Source organism: Temnothorax nylanderi, unplaced genomic scaffold (genome assembly GCF_030848795.1).
Source record: "Temnothorax nylanderi isolate EJ_2023f unplaced genomic scaffold, tnyl_v1.0 TNYL_tig0209_pilon, whole genome shotgun sequence".
NCBI lineage: Eukaryota > Metazoa > Arthropoda > Insecta > Hymenoptera > Formicidae > Temnothorax > Temnothorax nylanderi.
Window position 1 is genome coordinate 253,663 of NW_027249271.1, and position 23,499 is coordinate 277,161.

General features: G+C 36.0%; 1 protein-coding gene across 2 annotated transcripts in view; it reads left to right on the forward strand.

The window, feature by feature from the left end:
• The window catches only part of Pkc53e (Protein C kinase 53E), a 71,589-nt gene that overhangs the window by 13,979 nt on the left and 34,111 nt on the right, over positions 1–23,499 (forward strand). For both annotated transcript variants that reach the window (XM_071717328.1, XM_071717329.1), the window contains exons 2-3: positions 20,990–21,021; positions 21,116–21,198. In XM_071717328.1, coding sequence (XP_071573429.1) covers positions 20,990–21,021; positions 21,116–21,198 — 115 coding nt within the window. The remainder of the gene's footprint in view (positions 1–20,989; positions 21,022–21,115; positions 21,199–23,499) is intronic.

A 23,499-nucleotide genomic window follows, 5' to 3' on the forward strand; every position in this document is an offset into this window, starting at 1 on the left:
GTGTTTTACGAGATTTTTTTGCCGATCAATTTCAGAATCCAGACCGCCGACTTTTTTTGGTGTCAGCTTCGGAATTTTATCGTTATTTTTGTTAACAAAGACTGAATAAGTACAGGAAAAAATACGAGGCGCATTTTTCGCGTTTTTTATCGAATTCGTACACATGTGCACTTCTCTCTCTCTCTCTCTCCCTCCTCTCTCTTTTTCCCTCTCTCGTTGTTTGCTTTCATCGACACGGAGATACACATAAGAGCCGTTTTACCGTGGCATGTCACAAGGGCTGCTTTGTGGCGAGGCATGAGGGGGGGGGGGAGGTAGTAAGAGGGTGAGGTTGCGAATCGATGAAAATCAAGGGTTAGAGGAAGGCCGCTCGGGAGGAGAGAAAGAGCGGCCGAACTCGGGATGAAAATAGCCGGCCAAACTCCGACTTTCGCTGCACTCGTACAATACGGTATTGTACGTCGTATAGCACGCGGCCACACCGGCCTCACCACTCGCTCGTATTATTGGCCGCAAGGGAGACACAAAGTACCACGAAGGACTCGCACCCAATTTCTATTAGAGAGATATTCATATGTATTCACGTATTACATAATCCTATGTGTAATAAGGAAAGACTTTTTTCCACGTTGTACGATGAATTCCGCAGTGATGTAAGAAAAAGTCGAGACCCGAATGTGGATTCTCGAGGCGAACTTTTTATCAACGTCATATAAAAGAAATGCTTTTTTATTCGATGAACAAGATAAAAATTGTTAACTGTTATTATAAATATTTAGAGATTTATTAATTTCATATTAATCATAAATTCAAACAAGTTGTAAGTTAAAGAGAAGAGCTCAGGACTAGCATTCATTCAGATTTTTATCAATTTTAATTTCAAGTTTTGTTGTGTTTTAACGGTCCTTGACCGTTTTATTTGCGTTCAGGAATTTTTTGTCGTCGAATATCGGAAAGGTTCGTCAGGGTATCAGACTCAGTTGACTAGAATAATTATCATAAAATTGTATAATGGATGCAAATTAGATGAGAGGATATATCAAAATCGCAAGAAAACAAAATTAATATGTAAGAGATAAGACTGCATTTATGTATATGTAAACCTGCCAAAAATATTTTATAAAGATATTAATTTCTGTATTAAATTCTGTATGTTTATTTATAAATATGAAATATACACTTGAACATTTGATAGAATATAATAAAATAAAGAATTTTTGATTAAATAAAATTAAATAAAAGACATAGAATATTAATTTCATAAACAGTTTGGTACTTTGCATCACAATTGCGAATGCTTCGCAAATTGGAAAAACGTGGAAATTATTTTATAGTAAATAAATCTTTGCAATATAAAGAGCTAAATAAAAAATTGTCAAATTAACAATGTATAATTGCCTTTATTTTTGCCATTGCAAATTAGTGCGAGTATTGCGAACATTGAAATTATAATGCAAATTACAGTATAATCTGTATAATTTGTAATCGCACTATATTGCATTTTTTATGTAATACACACCCGTGTTATTATATATAAATAAATGTAATTTTGATATTTATATAAAATCGTAGAGTTTACATATATTATGTATTTAAATTTTATATATGTGATATCGTGTTTTGATTATAATGAAAAAAGAAAATAATTCAATTATTTTATTTTGAGCTCAAGCAGAGCAATTAACATAAATTTTCGAATAATAATATTGAATTACGTGCGAATGAGAATAATAACATGAAAACTGCAATGAAGAGCAGAAAAAGCGTAGGCAAAATAGATCAGTTGTAAAATTGATGTAAACTTAGCACCCACCTTTCACAATGTTCCTCAATATCGATGCATCTTCCGCTACATGTCGGAAGTGGTTCAGGAGTTTTCTTGCATCGTTCCATGTTGATTACATTTTACTTCACTTTACATTCACTCTGCGACACAAAATTCGCAAAAGGCACAATGTGCACAATGCAAAATTCACGATTTTATTGGTGAATTTATTTTTATAATATTTATGGCAGGATATGACATTTGCGAATTTTTTAGTAATAATTTATTGCAAAATATTCAGAAATTAAGTATGAAGCATATATATACATCGCAAAATATATACTTGACAGTCCTTTTAATGTCCTTTAAATTTAATTTGTATTCGTTTCATTACTTATTCGTTGCTTTACAATATTTTTGTGAAGATTGCCTTACTCCGCAGTACCTTTATATAAGAACGTTTTCATAACATTTTCACGAAGATCGCTTCGCTTCGCAACACTCTATGTGATTCTCAATTTCGCAATTCTATTTCGTATGTTGACAGAAATCACGATGTCGAAATTGGTATGTAAGATTGGAATCTGAAAATCATGACATCTGGAATATATAAACTGGTTGCAAATAAAATTGCAAAGTTTCTACTGTTATCACGAAATTTTGATAATAGGAATTACATACCTAAATCTATTTCAATAAAATTCTATTTAATAAATCGCGAATTCATAAATAATAAATTAAAACTTGCAGCAGTGAATAGGAAATCTATTCGCTAAATGGAATAATATTCCAATACCGAATTGGTGAGAATTCTTATTCGTGTCATTTTCGCGAAGAGAATTGAATTATTATCATAAAATTACATTTATCGATATCAATATTATAGAAATAGATTTGTTATAAAGTCACAATACACTGTTTTAGGTAAGAAATTCTTTTAGATATCTTAGTGCGTTAAATATTGCCGAGTTGTCAAAGTGCCGTGAGTATTGTTCGTGCTCGCACGCGATGAAATATGTAATGTTACGTGTATGACGCCTTGACCTCCGTGTGATTTTGAGCGAACGTGAGCCTGCCACGCATTTTAACAGCGGTGATTGCGTTGTACCTATGTACGTATTTGAACGAATAGATCTTTTAATATCTTTTAGTTGCTGAGCGTCTCTCTTCCGTGCAACACGACGGAAAGAAACGAAGTATATATAATATCGTAACTATTTTGTAGTATTATATCATAAAATCTATCAAGATTGTTAAATGTTTTGCTTGTGCTGTGCAAGAAACATGCATATGTGTAAGAGAATAATGACTGCATTTTATTATACTAATTTATCATGCTTTACGTTATGTGTGATACCAGGTATATTATTATCCTATATTTCATTATTATCTTATTTTATCGGATATACTGTTATTTTATTATATTATTATCTACATATAAATCATTTATTACATATGTAGCTTGATATTGATTTAGTAAAAAATATTAAGTATATTATGCATATAAATATGTGTATATTAAATTATTCAATTATATTAAAATTATACAAAAATGTTTGATTTTGATTTTCACTCGTAAGAAAAATCTTTATGTAACTATTTAAATAATAAATGATTCATGAATCAAAGTTTGATGAATCGAAGTTTTATAAATCAAAGATTATTTAAGGAATATGAATTTTGATATTTAAGTACAGATTGGCAAGCGTAATTAGAGATTCATAAAATTGATTATTCATTAAATGACAATTGATTATAAATATTGATCTCAATTTATTATTTACTTGAAATTATATTTTCTCTTACCGCTACTTAGATTTACATATGTATAAACGGCATTCGTAGTTAGAGAATTCTTTTTCTTTCATGAATATTCGTTCCTTTCTGGGACACAGTTTCTCTCCATTTTCCAATATTCTACTTCGGTTTTCGTTCGAGAAACTTTCAAGAATTGTCGCAGCTAGTAATATTTCATATTGTCATATCTAATCGGAATGTTTCCATTGACCGTTATTGACAACGAAAGACTCGCGACTAGGTAAAATATTAATGGAGAACGAAAAAGCATCCAGTTTCAAAACGGTCCCTGTCTTCACCGATCGATGACTCTTCATATCCCTAGATCATCATTGATTATCGTCAAGGATCGTTCGTATCGACCTATCATGTCGTCGGATGTTACGAGAATATACACGTGGCGGAATAGCTCGCGCGGCGAGGAAAAATTGAAACGGGGCGGATTATGGTGTGGCCTCTTTTCGCGCATATCGTCGATGTCGGGCCCTTTTCCACAACTGAGGAATTTTCTCGTGTAGGACACGTGGCTTATTCGGTCATCGATCAGCTAAGTCGGACACGCTATATGCGCACATCGGGATCGATCAATCGGCGCGATCAATGGGCGCGGAGAGCGGTTTGACATCTCATCGACCACGAAAATGTGTTGCACGCGAAACGACTTTGTATCCGTCCATCGCTTCGGCATGACTTCGATAGACCGTCCTTCAGCAGCCCTTTCAGTCAATCCGATCAGGCCGGCAGACGAGGTTCATCGCCGACGTAAACATTGCGTGAAACGAAGTTTCTTTGGCGAACGACGGCGGATCGCCTTTCACGCACAGTTGACTATAATCTCGTGGTTTAGAGAGTAACTCGAATCCCGTAAAAATTAAATGTTTTCATATTTTGTGATGACTATTCGATTGGTATAAAGTTACTGAGGAAATTTTGTTTTATCTGTACTTCGGCATGGCTGATGGACAAGCCATGGATCCTTAATCTGAGTTGGAATTATATTTACAATAGCGCGTAATGCAGCTTTCTTTTTGTGGAATCATATAAGAATTTATTATACTAACAAAAAGAAATTAGATTCTACATTAAATACTCTTTCATAAAACTTCTTGTTTATCAAATTTAAATAATCTTAAGAAATTGCAAATCGGAGAAATACAGAAACCGAAGATATATTGAATTTACCAAATTCAGTATCCGAAGCGCATTTATTCTTTGTTATTCATATTGATATTTAAAACCTTGGGCCACATGATACAGTACGAGTTTTCAAAATAATATAAATGTTAACTTTCCCTTTAAATAAATTTATAATGTTGTTACATAGCTTTCTGTATCCTGCCTCTCGACTTATGTTCGTTTCTTTGGATATTTTTATATTAAAAGTCTATTTTTTAATTCACGCTACGTAGATCTCATCGTTGCAACGAATCGACAACTGCTTCCTTCCTTGTTGGATGGGGGACGTATAAAAGATGGATGCCGGATACCGGAAAGTACATCGGGCAACCAGCACCGCGTAAAAGGTTAATCGCGGAAAATCGGAGTTTCCTGAGCAAATTCCTTGTTTTTCTTCGGCCTGGTGTCGGCACAAGTGTGCGCAAGCTGTCGCGGTCGAAAGGATAACTCTTCGTCCGGCATCACGCCGTGCGGATGTTATTCTATTGGGAAGAGAATTTGAGATTACGCGGGGCAGAGTCGGATAAAATTGTTCCTCGACGTCCCGAATTATATATCCCTACGAGGATTTAGGATTAGCCATGTTAAACAAATCTTTAACAACTCGATCGGATAAACACAGCCTGTCGCCAGTTGTAGGTACACGTGTAGGTACCCCGAAAGATTTGCGTGTGTCGAGGAATGTTTATTGAGGAATGACGTACGTGCACCCTCGATATATTGAGTGGGATGATTAACATCTCGTCGAGTAAATGCTTAATGGCAAAGTTTATACTAAAATCGTTTCATTATAAGAGAGATAGAGAATATTGATTCAATGGTGATTGCGAATTTGTTAAAAAGGGAAAAATTTTTAAAACTTCAAAAAGGAAAAAAACTTTATCAATTGCTATTGGAAATCACCGCATTGCCCCATTTATCTAAAAGTATTAGTTATAAATAACGAATGTAAAAAGTAAATGTTTGCCGTGGCAATATATATGTTGAAAAGTTATATCTCTGCATGCTTTTCATTTTTTGTCTAGACTTTCCATCTCTTCTGAAAATGTATTTTGAAACTTTCAAAGTTTGTACGAATTACATTTTTATATCTCCTCCACTAATTTATTATCGTAATTATCTTTTATCTTATAAACTGCGTATTATGTAAGAAATTAGAAGAAAGGGAGAAATAAATTTCTGTCACGCGCGTTCGTGAACTTTATCGGATCTTCTTCACTTGTTTTTTGGCGAAGTTCAAGATTAGTCCAGAATCCGAATTTACCCAATTTATAGCGACTCAGGCACAGGAAGTCGAATAACAGTAAGTACTTTAAACGGAACAACGTATTTCTCAAGATAGATCGTCTCCCGTGTCTCTTTTATTCTCGGCGGTTCCGACAGCGCGGCGGTAACGATAAACGATGAAACATTCGCCGCGTCTGATACACGTCGCAAGGAAGAAGTGGAGGCGCGCTTTTATGCTTATGCACAAACTATAAGTGCAACGACGAACGGCCGTCCCGTCGTTTCACTCGCGTTTCATTCGCGAGCGGCGGCTGCTGTGTAATTCCGCGCAAAATTTATCCGTGCGCCGTTTTATTCATGAGAAACGCTCATGTCTCCTCCCAGGCGTTTGGCTCGCAATGTGCTTGTCGAAGAAAAATGGCTGGAATGCTCGTTTGTTATAATATTGCGCGTCGTAACAAAATGCATTGTACTGCCGTTGCATCTTCAGGGGCCGCTATCGCTATCCCTCTCTCTCTCTCTCTCTCTCTCTCTCTCTCTCTCTCTCTTTCCTCCCTCATCTTATCAGCACGTATTCGCTCGTATTTAGGATTACTGGATATCACGACACGGATTCCCGTAATCCCGGCCATACCTCAGAAATTCGCGAGAATCCTGTCGTATCGCTCCCGCCACCCCGCTCGCTCGGCTTATGTATATGCCGCCGGGTGGTTGCTACCGGATTTCCTTCTGTGCTGCATAACGGGGGCGGAATGATGCGACGTACCTCGGGGTGCACTCGAGGCTTCTCCCGCCCATATTCGAGAAGGTTTCCAGCCCTTCTGGCCGGGTTTCCGCCTCTTTATATTAATATACAGGCATATCGTACGTGGCGTGACGGTCCCATACGAACGCGCATCGCGATATCTATTTTCGGAGCGAAGAAGTCAATCCCACCCACGTGTGGATACAATTTGACAGTCGCATTTGAATATATATCAATATGAATAATATCGGATTTTCGAAGCGATTCGATAACAATCCTCTGACGTGGATAAATGCTTATTTTTTCGGAACACTTTAACTGATTCAAGTCCATTGATGATCAAATATGTAATTATTAACGCGTTTAAATGCAAAACGGTAGAGGTATTCTCTTTATTTATATACAGGATCTGGTAATTACCGTACCATCTTTGGGTAGGTAGAGCGATTTAAAATAAACAGAAAAGTTCCTTAGCATTTTATGAATTTCTCAATAATTAACGAGAAATTAATTATTAAAAACCTTGCAAAACAGTAAAGGACTTTTCTATTCAGTTTAACCCTTTCTATCTACCCAGGGCGAGTGTTATTAAACATCCTATTATTAAACATCCTGTATATTAGTAAAAAGGATATAAATATACTAAAACGTAATCTGTTATGACGAGTGAGATATATAAAGACAGAATTATGTGAATCTTTCACATATTGAATTTAATTTCATCTTACATGGACAAAACCAACCCTTGACCCCTTGAATTTTGCTAAATTTTTAATATGTTACAATACACTCCATTCACTAATACAAGGTACAATAACTCTGTCCAATGCGCAATGGTTTATGTAAAATATTAACGTTTAAAATGTTTTTTTCGATATCAATGATAAATAAATCATGCTTATGCAAAGAAGTTGCATTCCTAAAATGCGCTTAGTGTAAATTAGTAATGTGTTTTAAATGTTTCTATGATGGATACCATCATGAAACATGTACTCGTTGTGACCTTATCAATAATATTGATAATTAATGAACCAATTGAAAGTTCCAACATCGAAGATTAATGGGCATGCAATGTATTTTTGTTAATTGCGATGTACTTCTTTGTAATGCCATTATAATTCTATTTTTCTTATTTATAAGTAATACATAATTATAGTACATATATAGATAAACTTATTTTACAGAATTTTAAAACAATTACGCGCACGAAAAGTTTTATAAACATTAGAATTTCATAAACTGTTTTGCGCATTGGACAGAATTACTGTACCTTATATTAGAATGGAGTGTACTGTAACATATTACAAATTTAGCAAAATTTAAAGGGTCAAGGGTTGGTTCCCTTATTTTATATTAATGTAAACGTTATGAAGTATACACAATATATATGCGGTGTACAACACTGAAAATTAAGAAATTATTATTACAAGATTAAGAAATTTGTTTTATGATTTTTATTTTAGTAATTCTGATTTCAACATAAAAAGAAATTCATAAAAGATGATTGAAATTCAGCAAGCTTCAAATTCAGTTGATTCTATTTTGATAAAATTCAGGAAATTGTAATTCTATTTTGATAAAATAACATCTTCGATCAAAGAAGGCTTCCATATTTTCCTATGCCAGCGAAGCGTGATTTGATCAAACAGTTTTCTATTTTGAAACCCTTTCGAAACTCACGATTCACATTGAGTGACATTTTAGCAGCTGCGCCGTGAAATTTCGCTGTGAAATTTTCTAAATAAATTTTCGTTTTCACCTTTCGATTCAGTATTGACTGATCTCGTTTGCTTTGATTTATCCAAATTGTTCGCCGTGTCGTGGCGACTAATTTCTCAACTAAGAAGCGACAGACACGGTGATCTTGATCGATATAAACACCCGCGTGTTGGCGGAAGGCCAGCGAACTGCCTGTTGAGTCCCCCTCCGTCAGAAATTTCACTCGACCATTCATTGTTTTCGTGACTTCGAAGACAGCGCGCGAGTTGGCTGAATCGCGATATTTATATCGTCCAACGAAGGCCAACGCTTATTTCCCGCTTCACCTCGCTGCTACTGAGGCTCTTACCGGCGCGGCGCGCCGCGCCGGTCCGCGGTATCGGTGTTCCGAGTTTACGTTGTATTATTTTCTACAATACGACTACGTCGCGGCACCGCACAATGCGAATGATAAATACGCGATAAGGCGTGTAAGTCGGTGAAATATATATTTGTTACATTGTGTTTTAATGTAATTAAATCGCGTGCATAAATCAAATGCAACCGCAATGTATGTATATGCGGTGCACATTTACATCTAACATAAATCTAATGTAAATGTACATTTTATTACATAGACAAGCACTAGTTAATAGTTAAATTAATTTTCACGTATATTTTTATGTACATGGAAAATGCTATTTTCTGTGATACATATTTTTCAGGTTATGTGATACTTTTAATATGTGCAACTGGGTCACTTTGTGTCTGCATCACTCTATGTAACGCTAAATATAACTTTAGCGTTACTGATAATCACTCTTTTTCCCTCTTTCTCTCTCTTCCTCTCCCTCCCTGTCTCTCTCTTTCTCTCTCCCTCTTTCTTTCTATAAAACCCTTAAAACTATAACATTAAATATAACATAAATAAATAATTTTAATTGTCGCGTGCCATGTGGTATGCGGAACAGATCGGAAGAAATGCGCTTGCATTCCAAATTCCAAGATTGAAATGTTATAGCCGTTATCGTGCGTATCTTCGGGCAATCAGTTTCTTATTACCATCTCCATTAACCGCCGCACCTCGCTATCTCTCTTTATCAAGATCCGTGGTATCAGCGAAAAGCGGGACTCGGCATAAAGTTCCAGTAATTGGAATACCACTTCGCTGACTTTCTTACTTTATCTTGTTCTCGTTTTTAAAGATGGTTTTCAGATGTCAAAGGTGCAAGTGTACTAGCCCGCAATTAGTACGCGGAACTTGGGCTTCAGAAACGAAATTAAGATAGATTTGTAAATTGTGCCTTATTTTCTATTATTTTTGATAGTGGTTGACTTCTTTCAGTGGGCCAACAATAAGAGTGAATATTTTTAGTATATTATTATAGAGAGAGAATGAGAAAGAGAGAGGAGAGAGAGAGATAATTTTAATTATGATAAAAGAGATGTTTAATTTGCTCATATGTTGTCAAATTTAATGAATTAAAATAAATATAATGATTCTTACAATATCAAAAGTAAATATTGTTATAAATATTTTAAAATTTTTTTACTATAACATAATTTGTGTTTTTTTGGTAAAAATTATTAACCCACCGTCTGTATGTTTTTTTTTTGCACCCTCGCGTGTATACGTCGGTCTGTCACGTTTGACGCTATTTTTTCCTATCTTAAAGTATTTTTAAAAAATCTGATAAAATTCACAAAACATCTGTCTACATTGTAGTTGACGATTTTATGGTCATTTTGATAAATATCGTTTATTTAACATTTTCTGACAGGCTTGCAAGTTTTACAGTTACGAGCAGATATCATTTTGGCTTGGACGACGTAGACCCACGTATACAGACGGAGGGTTAAAATCCTAAAGAAGTAGAGGAAATTTTCTGATTTCCCAAATTTCTTTTTCCTAGTAGTTTTTTTATGCAATATATTTATTTTTTTCAATCGAATGTGTTGGGTTTTTGAGGCTTGTATCTTATATAGGTAGGGGAGACCGGGGCTAGACCGTTATTTTTTTTTCGGTGCCGATTTTTAACAACAAAATAAATAATTGTAGTTAAATATGGTATACCACTGTAAAGAGTGAACCTTTAGCTACAAAATTTATACAGGAAATTTTTATCTACGTCGCTTTGTTTAACCGGTATAGAGCAAAAACGACAACGGTGCAAAAATTGAAATCTCAAAAATGCCGGGGTTGAACCGCCCCCCCCCCGGGGTTAATCCGTTACACTGCATTTTCAATACATATACGTACATCTAATCCTGAAAAATGATAGGATACATTTTAATAATTGTTTTTTAAGAGAAAAATGAAAATTTATTTTAAATTTTTATGCGAAACATTAAAAAATAATTGTTTTACCTATTCCATAAAACAATTTAGGCACGTGAATACAGAGGTTAACCAAATCGTAAACTCCCCAACGGCACGTCACATTGTCAACGCGGGCTACCACGAGGAACACGCGTGACGGCGTTCCGGTGCCATATAATCAGCGCGGACCCTCGAGCAACCTAACCAAGCCGCGTTTCTCGCGGGGGAACGATAAATAGCGACAGGGGGGTTAGAAAAGCTCGCGGTCACGTGGTGGAGCGCGACCATTTTACCGACTCGACGGCGTCCTCGCGCCGATTCCTCGACGCGCCGACGACGACGACGACGACGGCCACGACCACCACGACGACGACGGCCACGACCACCACGACGACGACGACGACGACGACGACGACGATGACCACCACCGACACCACCACCACTACAACGGCGGCGACAATGACGCCGAGACGATGCGGCGAACGCTGGACGATGCGGTCGCACGCGCGACTGTCACTGGCCTAGTTTACACCGTGCGTTTAGGCCGCGACCTATACCTTATATTCAACCCAAACACGATAGGTCGCGACGATGTGAACAGTTGCGACCTCGCTTGGGTCAGGTCTCTTTTTCGCGTGCCCTGACCTAAATTAGGCCACATGACGTAACGCGTGTAAACGCAGGTGACCTAAAGATCGCCTAAAGTGCAGAGAGTGTACCAATAGATACTAATAGATAATTTTTACTTATATTTGACCCAAAAGTATCATAGGTTTACATGGTGTAAACGTTTTGTTTAGAAGCCTATTTTAGGTCAGGGTATAGGTCAGGTCGCGATCAGGTCGCACGGTGTAAACTAGGTCACTGACACAACGACCAACAACGACGATCTACCGCGCGCGCGGCATGTCAACTCTCGCGCGGAAATCGCGGGATCTCAGAGCCGTGCCGTGTCTCGCCGTACCTCGCCGACGTGCCGTGAGCGCGAGCGATCTCGAAAACAACGGTCCGCCATCTTTTCGGTCGGCCAAAACACCCGTTTTGCGACGATACGTGCGTACCATTTCCTTCCTACACAAACTGACGCACGTGCAAGGGAAGACAGAATCACGCTCGAGGGAAACCTAACCTGAAATCGCCGTGAGCTGAAGTCGTGCGCCCGGCGCGCCACAGTGACGAGACTGACGAGACTAGCGGACCAGCCCCGGGTGGTTACTAGCGGATAAGCCCCAAACATAAGTTTCAGGTTTGATCGCCCACGAAATATTAGACATTAACGATAATGAAAAAACTACACTGGATTCGTGTTCAGCATGCATTACTCTTTATAATCACGTACCTCGAGATTTGGAGAGCAAATATTATTGCAGATATTACAATATTTCCACGCGCAGAAAATTTCACTTTCATCTTTCGAAAACACGTTTGCCCTCGTAAAAATCATAACACGGCAGGTAACCTGCCGAAACTCCGTTGGTCACATGGGTACCATAAGCAGCGTTTACAATGTTAATAGCGAGTTCGCACAATATACAGGTTCCGAGATATTTGATTTGGCGGATTTACCCCGTTAGCGGTCTAGCCCCAGTCTCCCCTACTTAAATCATCAAAAGAATTGATTCGGTAAGATTGGTTCATTTACTTTGTATTAGTGCAATGTAAGCGCAGTTTTTTCATTCCACAACCGTGAAATCGGACCTTCTCTATTTTCTCCTTTTGTCCTCCATTCTGTCGTGTATCTAACGGCGAGAAATGGGTACTGGATAATTGTGCTCAGAGTGTCTGGCGAGCGGCCAAACTGTTCGCCTGTGGTACTGTCTACTATAGACGTTTTGACCTACCGTATATATTTCGGACGAGAATGAGAGCAACGTTTAGAACATATGCTACTGGACCGTGCATTTATAATGTACGTCATTTTCATAACAATAAAAAATAGTAGTATCATGAACACGAGAGAGATTCTAATTCCTACAGAAATTGTACATAACTTTATTGTCACTAATGTTTGTGACCATATCCATTTTTCTAAATAAAGGAATCTAGAAAATAATATAATATTTATATAATTTCGGAAATATGTGATCTAAAAAATAGAATACTAAAAATGGAAATAGACCATTAATTGAGGAAAATAAAGTTTTGTCATTTTTTTATCCTATTATACTATTAGATTTGTTTCTCTATAAAAGAAAGTATAATTTTAAATCGTTTTTTATATTTTTATTATAGTATAATTTACTACATATACAAAGAAAGTTTAATAATATATCGATTAAGGAGAAGAAGGTTAATAGATTCTTAATGACAACTTATTTACAAGAGATCAATATCTTCCAAATGAATCTTTTTGTGTCGTTGGAGCACATTACGAATGTAAGAAGCTAAGCTGCCTAAGCAAGAGATCTCAGCCAAGTGCTATTAATTTTGGCGTATACTTAGCGTGGATTAATAGATATGTCCAAGAAAAAGAGTTCCTTGTAGCTTTAGACAGATGTTTACGAGGTCGTTTAACCGTTAGTGGTCCAATGCCAACGTGAGATTTATTTACTCTCGCTGTAAGTACCATGTCCGGCGTCACTTTGCAGAGAGTGCTCTCGTTGACAATTTGTTGTCAGCAAACCGTCAGTCGACGGTAAATGATTCTTTTTATACAGGACCCTCGTCGCGCTACGCACGTGTCATTAACGATGTAATTAATAAATGTCAGCGAATAATTGCGTTTGCGACGTGGAACGTGGGCAGCAAAATAAACCGTGCGTGCAATGAATTTTAGGAGTTCTGCATTCATCGCGGCTATTGTTGCGTCGCAAGTGCACCCAATCGCGATTTACGACGGATTTCGGTCCACACATTTTGCCACGATAACTTTATCGAATCATTTCCCTATATAAACGGCTCATAACATCCCATCCATCCATCTGTCGAAATGGCAGATTGGAAATTTGCGAAATCTGTTTATTTTCGGGATTTCGGAAAATAGCTTTACGTAAAAGAACTGTTTAAAATTAGCTTCTTCACTGAGAAAAAATATCTATATCCAAAAAATATTTATTTAGATTGTTGCCAAGAGCTTATTTACTTAATATAATACACATATTTATTTAGAATTAAATATTTTTATTTAAATTAAGTAAAAATATCTAATTCTAAATAAATAAGTATTATATTAAGTAAATAAGTTCTTGGCAACAATCTAAATAAATATATTTTTCTCGATGTTCAAATACATGGAAACATCAATCGTGTAATTTTTCGCGATTTAGCTTCAAATGCTAATAGAAAGAGAAAAATATATCTTATATGTTTAAGTTCCGTGATCACGAGTAAATGTATAAAAATAATTTTTCTGACGACGACAGCAGGAGTTAACTTAAAAGTGAACTTGTCTAGAAATAGAAGTGGAAAAAATAGAGAAGTTAAAACCCAGTTAACTTTATTGGAACGGTCATGCGGCGTGAAAATCAGAACCGAAGATAATATACCGATTTCAATTCTACTGAAATGACAGTTGGGGGCCGAAGATGCTTCGTGTACGTGAAACGTTATTGTGTGACCTAGAGTGAATTTTTTCCGGTTGATTCGACCGATTCGCTGTCCATTTCCCGTGATTTCTCGATTGATTTCCTCCTGGCGATTCGACTACTCTTCATTCATTTCCCGCGAGTCATAGCTTTTTCCCTGGACGGAGAAAACCTGCCACGTCTGAATTATCAGCAATTTTCAATTGAAACCGTTAATTGTGTTTACATCTCGATATATAATAGACGTGCAGAAATGATTCCTGTTATTTGTGATAACAAAAGTGCAATTGGCGTAAAGTTCAAAGTTTTCCGCTTATCAATACGTTAATAAATAGAATTTCTAAAATTGTATTTCTTGACTTTTAGTATTTTGTGCTGGCGATTGAATATAAATGTTTAGAGAATTGGAAAAAAAAAGAATTTGGCATACAGTTGTTGTAAATATTTAAAACTGACTGGGATTTAATTTAACTTCTCTGATTTTCCATTATCCAGAGAAATTCGAGCAAGGATCACAACTTTTTATATTCAACTTCATCTCTTTTCATTTCTTTTTTCGATATCAATGTGATTTTGTGTACGTGCGAATGTGTGGCACGAAATCACTCCGTATCATGCCATATTTGCGTTTTGATATAAGCTTTATAGCAATGTAGGCTAATCACAGATTTGTCGCGTTTTTCTGCCACCTTCGTTTCCCTCCATTGTACATTAGTACTTTCTTTTGATCGTGAGCAATCTCGGCAAGAGAGCTCCGCAATCCATGACTATCTTGTGTGACTTCCTTCTTTCTTCCCTACAAGTTCCGCTCTTAACCCTTAACGTCGCGACGTCTTTTTATTGCGTACCTGTGTTGCACGACGTGCGTCATCGATGCCGTCCGTTGTTAGGTCTCTTTTATTTTTGGTATACGCGCGCGCGCAATTCCCCGGCATGATTGCCATCAACGATATGAAGCGACCTGATGCTTCGAAAGGTGGAAAAGAAGTAAGAAAGTTTATGCACTTCATTTCACATCTCCGCGCATAAGTATTATATTGAATAAACAAAAAATATAGAGACGCAATAAATAACATAAATATAATATATGTGTGTATTCTCGAAATATAAAAAATTTCAAAATATCTTTGTTTTCATGTCAAGATTCATATTTGGGCAAAAATTGTTAAATTTAGTATCTATAAATTTGAGCACGTAATCAATTGCACTTGCAATAACAGAATACAAATAATTCATGATTATTCTGATAATAAGAATTATCTTTAGACCCTTCGATGATGATGACGACATTCTTTTATCGTTATTGCGTAAAATATAAATTTTCGAAGCGCGTATAAATAATTTTAAAGAAATGTAAAAATGGTCGCCAAGTGTACGCGCTCGTTGAATGCGAAAAAAATTACTGGGTAGAACATGAGTTCAGTTTCGAGACGATATCCGCGTTTAATAAATCATATGTACTTTCCTTGAAGGGAATCGATGCAGAAAACGCGAAGAGACCTCGCATGCGATTGCAAATTCATGAAACATATATGATTCCTTTTTCTTCTTCTTTCGAATCGACTATATATTTATACGATTCGATTCGAGCCGAGGTTTAATTGAGAGGTCATCGGAGGTCATCGATGACTAGCCGTCGAAATGCTTCCCAATGATCGGCGTGAGTGCTCGGCGGAACCTTGAAATATTGATTTGCTCGTTGAAGCTGATTTAATCGGCAGTTCAGCATAGAGTCCTCAGCCCGCTAGAGTTTATAAACAACGATCGGCGTTGCGAAATGCACTTTTATCCACCGCTGGAAACGGGCACTTTACTTCTTTCTTCTCGTGGATGTATCGTGTGCCATACTTTCGGCCTTATTGTATAATGAGTATAGTCGAATACCGCGGTGTAACGTTACATCACACTTAGGATTAAACGCGTATAAGAGTTGAATGAGGCAGGAGTCGTAAACATGTCGCTCGTATTTAATGTATACATTAGATAAGGATAACAAGTTAGACAATGCGTATGTTGTAACGCGACGGGGGATTTATGATCGAGATTAATGAGACAAGATGTGGATATACGCCGCGTAAAATATACATCTTCGTAATCACCATGAAAACACAATCGGCGCGCGTTTCTTTTACGCTTCACACGCTATGAAAAAAAAAAAAAGAAGAATCTCCATAAAAATTTAATCAATTTAATTCCGTAAAAGAAATTGCGTGTACTACGGGCGACAACGAAGGGATTATGGATATTCCGCGAGGCAATAAATGAGCGCGATATGAAAAGCACCTGCTTGAGAAAGGCTCGCTTTATTGACGTCATTCAGCAGCGTCCTGGCCGATTTGATTTATCACATTTGCCGCGCGTCCAGTCGTTGCTCGATCAAACATTTTCGATTCACAGTTCGTCCGCGTAATTAAAAGCTTCTAGTTGGACGTTGGGAACGGGCGATATTCTCCTGGCCGTTAATTGCATCCGTGTGTGCACGGGACGCTTGAATACAGACGCGGAATTGAGCAAATAACGAATGCGCGCGGTGATTCACAATTTACAGAACGTGCGAGTGCGGATCGGTGTGGATTTAATATAAATTTCTCGTCAAACGAAATATATCCGCGGCTGTTTCAATTTTGTATACGCACTTCGCGGATGACTCGCGGGTTAACTAACTCTGATTAGCAATGTAATTTTGTTACATAGCTAGGTCGAATTATAAATAACGTTTGTGTAATAATGACGACGAGAGAAAACATCAACGAACTTTGACATGACATATGTAGAGACTCTATTTTATCCTTTATTTATTAAAACATTTAATTGGATAATTCTGTAGGGGAGAGTGAGCATAAAAGAGCCAGTATTTTTCAAAGTATGGAAAAAAGTATTTAATCTGGTGTTAATGAAATAAAACCGCTCTCTAACTTATGTACTTATTTATCTATACGATCGATTTAACAAAAAAATAATATTTAGTCATTAACAGATTTTAATCACCTTTTTTAAAATAGAGAAAATTCGGCTCTTTTTCAACACAACATGACTTTGAAGAAGCCATCACTTGTTTTTACCAAATTATAAGCTAATAACACAAATAAAATCAAAATATGTTATCCTTTAACAAAAATTATCTTCTTAGAAAACTAATAAATATCTGAAAGATAGAAAATATAACATTTCTTGTCAAAAACACTTACTACAAAAAGAAATGAAAATTCCCCCTATTGCTAACGTGAGTTACGAGCTCAGCCAGTTCACAACTTGCACTGATACCAGTCTTCATTACTTACAGAATAATCTTTTGAACAGACACAGCAGTTATTGCCGTTTCTCTCAACACACCGGCTCTTTCATAACGTTATGTGTCAAAAATCTAATCACGAAATATTTGATAAACCAAAACAAACGAAAAAGTTGTAACTACGTTCTTGGTTAGATTGGTGTACATAGTTTTCGATTTAAAAAATACTTTTTCTAAAAACTAATCGCAAATAAATGCAAAAAACATGGAAATTTAATTCAAAAATTTACTTTTTGTCGTAATAATCTTTCACCTTTCACTACGGCAACGCCGTTTCGACGTTGACTGTCAAATTTCTATGGATGACGTAGTTTCAGTGTTGCTATCAAATAAAAATAGTTAACAATTTTTGGTTACATTCAGTTAGTTGAAATATGAGATGGCGCTTTCAAAACATGACTTTTTGATATCCATTCTCCCCTATATAACGTCCACAGAAATAAACTGCTTTTTAATTCATGAGGGAATGTATGTATATCCTAAAATATTTTGTAGATTCTTTCGGATTTGTGTATACTTTGTATATAAATTGCGTTTGATATTGAAACGACTACATTGCAAATCCAATTGTGTTATTTTTATATGCATAAACGTCTAAAAATAACACATTTGACTGAAAGCTTTTTTACATGTTGCCTTCATGTGTTAAATATCGTCATTTAACGCGTTTAATCGTGTTAAATTAAAAGTTAATACGTTTAATCGCGTTAAATTAAAAGTTAATACGTTTAATCGTGTTAAATGACGTGATTTAAAACAACAAGAAATGTGTACGAAGAGCTTCAGCTAAAATAACACACTTGGATTTGCAGTGTATTAATTAGTTGATGATGAGATTTTAATAACATTATTAATCGAGTCTTAATACGTAATATTCGACGTCGCTAGATACAGCCGCGATGTACTTAATCCGTCTACACATAGAACTTCCCAAGCGAGAAATTGAACTCTACTATCTAGCGCGGTGACTAGCGCGGTGACTAGCGCGGTGACTAGCGCGTCTACTTGACACTGTAAATATTTACGCGCATTGTGTAGCGTGTGCCATAGGATCGTGCGTCGCTGTTGCAGAAAGTATGTACGGTATAACAGATTGTACTGAAGTTGATATTGCGCGATCCGCGGTAAACCGTACATTACTTATCTCGCGCGCACATATGATGTTTATGTCCGAAAACCACGCGATTACAATAAAATACTGTTGCAACAAATACTAGTAATAAAATGAAATTTTCGCAACGATTTACTTAAATCCAACTAAACGATAATATTTGTATGCAATTGTATAGTCACACTGAAATTTATTGTAATAAGTCGGTTGTGAAAGAATAGAAAATGAGAACTTCAGAAAGAGAACGCCGAAAGTAAAACTTTAATAAGGAAAATCTAATCAAAAATTTTTTCGCGTTTATTTTGCGCAAATTAATATTTGCATAAGTAGGTATTATTTTGCACCATAAAAAAATCTTATAAAGAAATCCTATATAGATTTCTTTTTGTACAGTATTACTAGCCTTGGCACAAAAGATATCGAAGTCTTTTCAAACATAAAAATGATTTCAGAGGATGTAGTGCCTACAAACCTTTTTCTTACCCTTGCCAATCATTTTTAATTATTATTTAATTCCAAAATAACTTGTTCTACTGTGTCCCGATAGGTTAAAATTGCAATCAGTAATTATGTATATCGAAGACGCGCGAGATCGACGAAGAAAATGGAATTTCGAACGAACGTCGAAGTGATCAGGAGGAATTAGGGGACGTAAAGTGCCATTAAAATTCCGTTTCCCGCATGATGGGGTAACTGTTTTCGAGATTCGCAGGAAGTTTGAGTCCCTGTGATTGGTGATTCTCAAGAAAGAACTGTCTTACTTTAGCACCGAGAAACCATGAAACTTGAAATGGCCTACCTCAAAAGACGGAGAAAGAGTCTTTGGAACGATAAAATCGCCATTTCAAGAATCCTTTCGCCGAAGTTTCGCCACGAGAGTTAATCGGTGGCTGTCATCATCCATAGGGGCTTCGTCCTGCGCCGACGTAGATTAGGGAATCCGTCGTATAGGACGGAGAGAATTGTCATTCGTAGACTCTCGCGAACCTTTCCGCACCACTTATCTCTGCTTTATTGTCCATTCCAGACACTTCGACGCAGTGAATGCGCTATTAAATTTTAGAAGAGCTTAACTCTTAATAAACGTATTTACGTGAAAGAATGCTTGGCGCTAATTAACGAGCCCGATGGTAGCGACAGAAATGGATTACTTACATAACCGCACAATGTGACTATTAATATATCCCAAAAGCTCGGTCGATTAAAATATTAAATTAATCGGAAGGTTCAACTGAAAAAGAAAAAGCTGAAAAGAGGCGTATAAAAACTGCAAAGTATATTAATTACACAACGCTACCTTTTTCTCTTCGGATTTATTCAGGTTTATACATCAAAAGATAATTTTTTTATCAGATATATATAAATTTTGTTCTTTAATGCTATAAAGTTTTAATTCCCTTTCGCTCTTTCTTTCTCTCTTATAATTCTCTTTTATCTCAAAATTTATTAAATTTACATTTTAAAAGGGTAAAATTTGTACAAATAACAATTATAATGTAAATAAATGGAAATGCCCTTTATATGGCCGGGCTGGATATTTGTGCCCAATAATACTATTACAATAATATAATTATATTGATAATCAATTTAATAATACCGATGCTAATAAACATCTGTAGAATTATTACAAAAGAATAATTATAATATTCCTTTCACTCTGTTACTCTCTAGTGATATATTTAAATTATCTCTATAATCCACGCGGAAATGATGTCCGTGTCTACGTTATTGTACTTTCCGGAAAATGGGAGTTTCAGAATTGTCGCAGAATGCAAATATAATCTGTGACTAACTGGTACGTACCACTCATAATCTCATTGCACGAGCGACGCTATAAGTATCGCGTTACGCATTAGCAACCGCGCTTAATTCGAGGTACTTGGGTGACGTTGAAATTATTTTGGCAAAACCGACGATCACGCGAACACCTCCTCGGGATATAAATCGCTCATGCAATTACCGTTCCACCGAGAATTTGCGGAACGAAAATTACATTGTGCTTTATGACTGTGCCAAAATTCGTCTCATAATCATGAGTGTAGTATCCGTTTCACTTCAGTTTTTATTAGTATACAGATTTGAGAGGCCTCCACAAGTGTTTCTCTAATGGATTCTCTTATTATACGATAATTGGCAATGTTACTCCTAAGATAACTTTTAAAAATTGTCGACGAAAATATCCTAGTTTATTCAATTTATCAGAGATATCTACAAAATTTTCGAACATATTTTTGGCTTACAGAAATATAGATTGTTTGTAGTTGCGCTCATGACACGCGATTGATTCTTTCATTTACACATCCGCTGACGAGTTTATCCCGTTTATTGTTGCAGGGGCTTCGGGAAACAGGGATATCAGTGCCAAGGTAAGAAGGTCAGACCGATCTCATCGGCTCTGCTATTTGCCCAAGGTACATCCTCGTGGAGGAAAACTAGGGACACATTTCGCTTGTGTTTCAGTCTGTAGTTTCGTCGTTCACAAGCGATGTCACGAATACGTGACCTTCACGTGTCCGGGGGCCGACAAAGGAGCCGACTCGGACGTGAGTACCGATATTATATTTAACGCCGAATATATATATCTCTTCTCTCTTCACAACCTTAAATTCTTAATGCGCAGACTATCTCGCCTTTTCTTCCTTTTGTCCTCAGCCAAGGTTTCTTTCTCACGAGCTGTCGATGAATACGAGCTTCCGCGAATTTCCATGTAGATCTCACATGAAACATATACTTGCTATAAAAATCCAGTCTTGATAGATTTGATAGATTTGATGAATGTAAGATGCGCCATACGGAATTTAATAACACCGATAAGTCATTTGTTAAATATGTTATAATTTTTCTGTTTTTTATTCCTTTTACTTTACTAACTTTATTTTATGAAAAAAAATTTTCTCTTATATGCGTATAATACTAACACATAAATGCGTTGAGCAAAGCGTCGAAAGTTTGGATAGGATCTTATCTTCTTTAGTAATATAAAAAAATCTTTTAATTATATTTCTTCTATTTTTCTATCTTTCCGAAATTTTGAATGCTACCAGCGCTGCCATTCAGTCTCTTAAATCACTTTTTAACAAATCTTTTTTTTTTTACAAGTCACTAAAATATCACTGTCGTCCCCAAAATGGGTCACTATAGTCATCTTTTTTTTCCTGAGCTGACATAACATTTGTAAAACACAAGTATTTTATTTGTGTTTTGGTTATCTCGTCTGATAACAATTACTGTTGCTCACTTGGTACTGCTCCGGGGTTTTAGAGTCTCAGCATCTGATTACTTAGAATTAGCACCGCGCATCGAATATATCGTTATAACATCTATCATGCTGTCGGAAATAAAAGTGCAAAGATAAAAACAATTGCTAAACATACAAAAAATGTTTGTGTTTGGTCTTTCGCGACCAGCTCGGAGATACAGTTCACGGTCTGGACTGTCCATCCAGTACCTACTCAAATCCTTTTGCTTTATCTAGATAATAATATTTAAACTTTTATTTTATTTAGTTGAGTTTTTATTTCATTACATATAATAAAATGTATTATTAATTTAATAAAATTGCAAAGATGTATACTTGTATTATATTGTTCAAACTTCAAACCCCTTTCCGTTTTTTCCTTATTATAAATTTTAAAACCATGCTATGAAAAGAATTTGTTACATTTTTGGCTATCCAAAGGTCTCCGGGAAAATAAGAGTAAATTTATTTTGCTTAAATGGTCTTAATTACTCTAAAAATTTGATTAAAAATGTCACTTTTGATTACTATTTTAATGCCTAGAAGGTTACTTTTTATCACTTTTCAAAAAGCAGTCACTATTACACTTTTTCTGTCCGATGATTGGATGGCAGCGCTGCAATATTAATCTCCTTACACAAAAGCTGTTTCGATCAAGTTTTATGTTACTCTTGCACTAACGATGGTCCGAGGACGGGTCAAAACGTCAGAAGTATAACAAAAGTCTCTTTATACCAAAAATAGGTCACCGAAAGTAGCTTGAGGGTTGGTCAAGCTGGCCAGGAGAGTCAAATAACTGTTTGACACGTCAGCTTTTAAAGCCTCCTGCCTCGAGTAGGCACATAGCTAATCATCGTGGCTCTTTGATGATTCTCAAAAAGTTGAGGGTGTTTCGTAAAAAAAAAGGAAAATGTTCACCGATACATCAGATGTTAATATGTCATTTTAATAAAAGGACGTCACTAAAGATTCTTGGTCTGTGATAGATGATGATGTAAGATATTTCCTGCGTAAGATGTCGTAAGTCAAATTTGTGTCTCTTTTAAATAATTAAAAAAAAATCAAAATCACATAACGACGCTTTATAATACCGATATCTTTATGAAATCTGTTACAATCTAGGTGTGGAAGTCGTTTATCATCATTTTCGAGTGTCATGAGAAATATGGCTGAAACGAGATTATTTGGTTATACGTGCTGCCGTTGATGTTAAGAACTTGTAATTGATAAAATCACTGATTCTCCTTGAAGTGGATTTAATATGAAACTTTTCATGGCGAAATTATGATAGGATAATAAATTATAATAATATAATTTGTGTGAAAAAGTAGAAATGATAAATCTTCGTTAAGAATGCTACGTTTATAAAGAAAATATGGCGGATAATAAAACCGAAATGTTTCCTTCATATATTCTCTTTGTTTCTTTCATTGTCTATTGCTTTTCTTGATTCTTTACTTAGAATCAAAATTTTTATTTATAACAAAAGTTTATTAATTGAAAAAAGTAGTTAAAGTTAGCGGAATTCAGATTCTTTTTATATATTGTAGCAACCCTTGAACTACATTCGAGCGCGCGACAGTAATAAAATAAAGGAAAAAGGAAT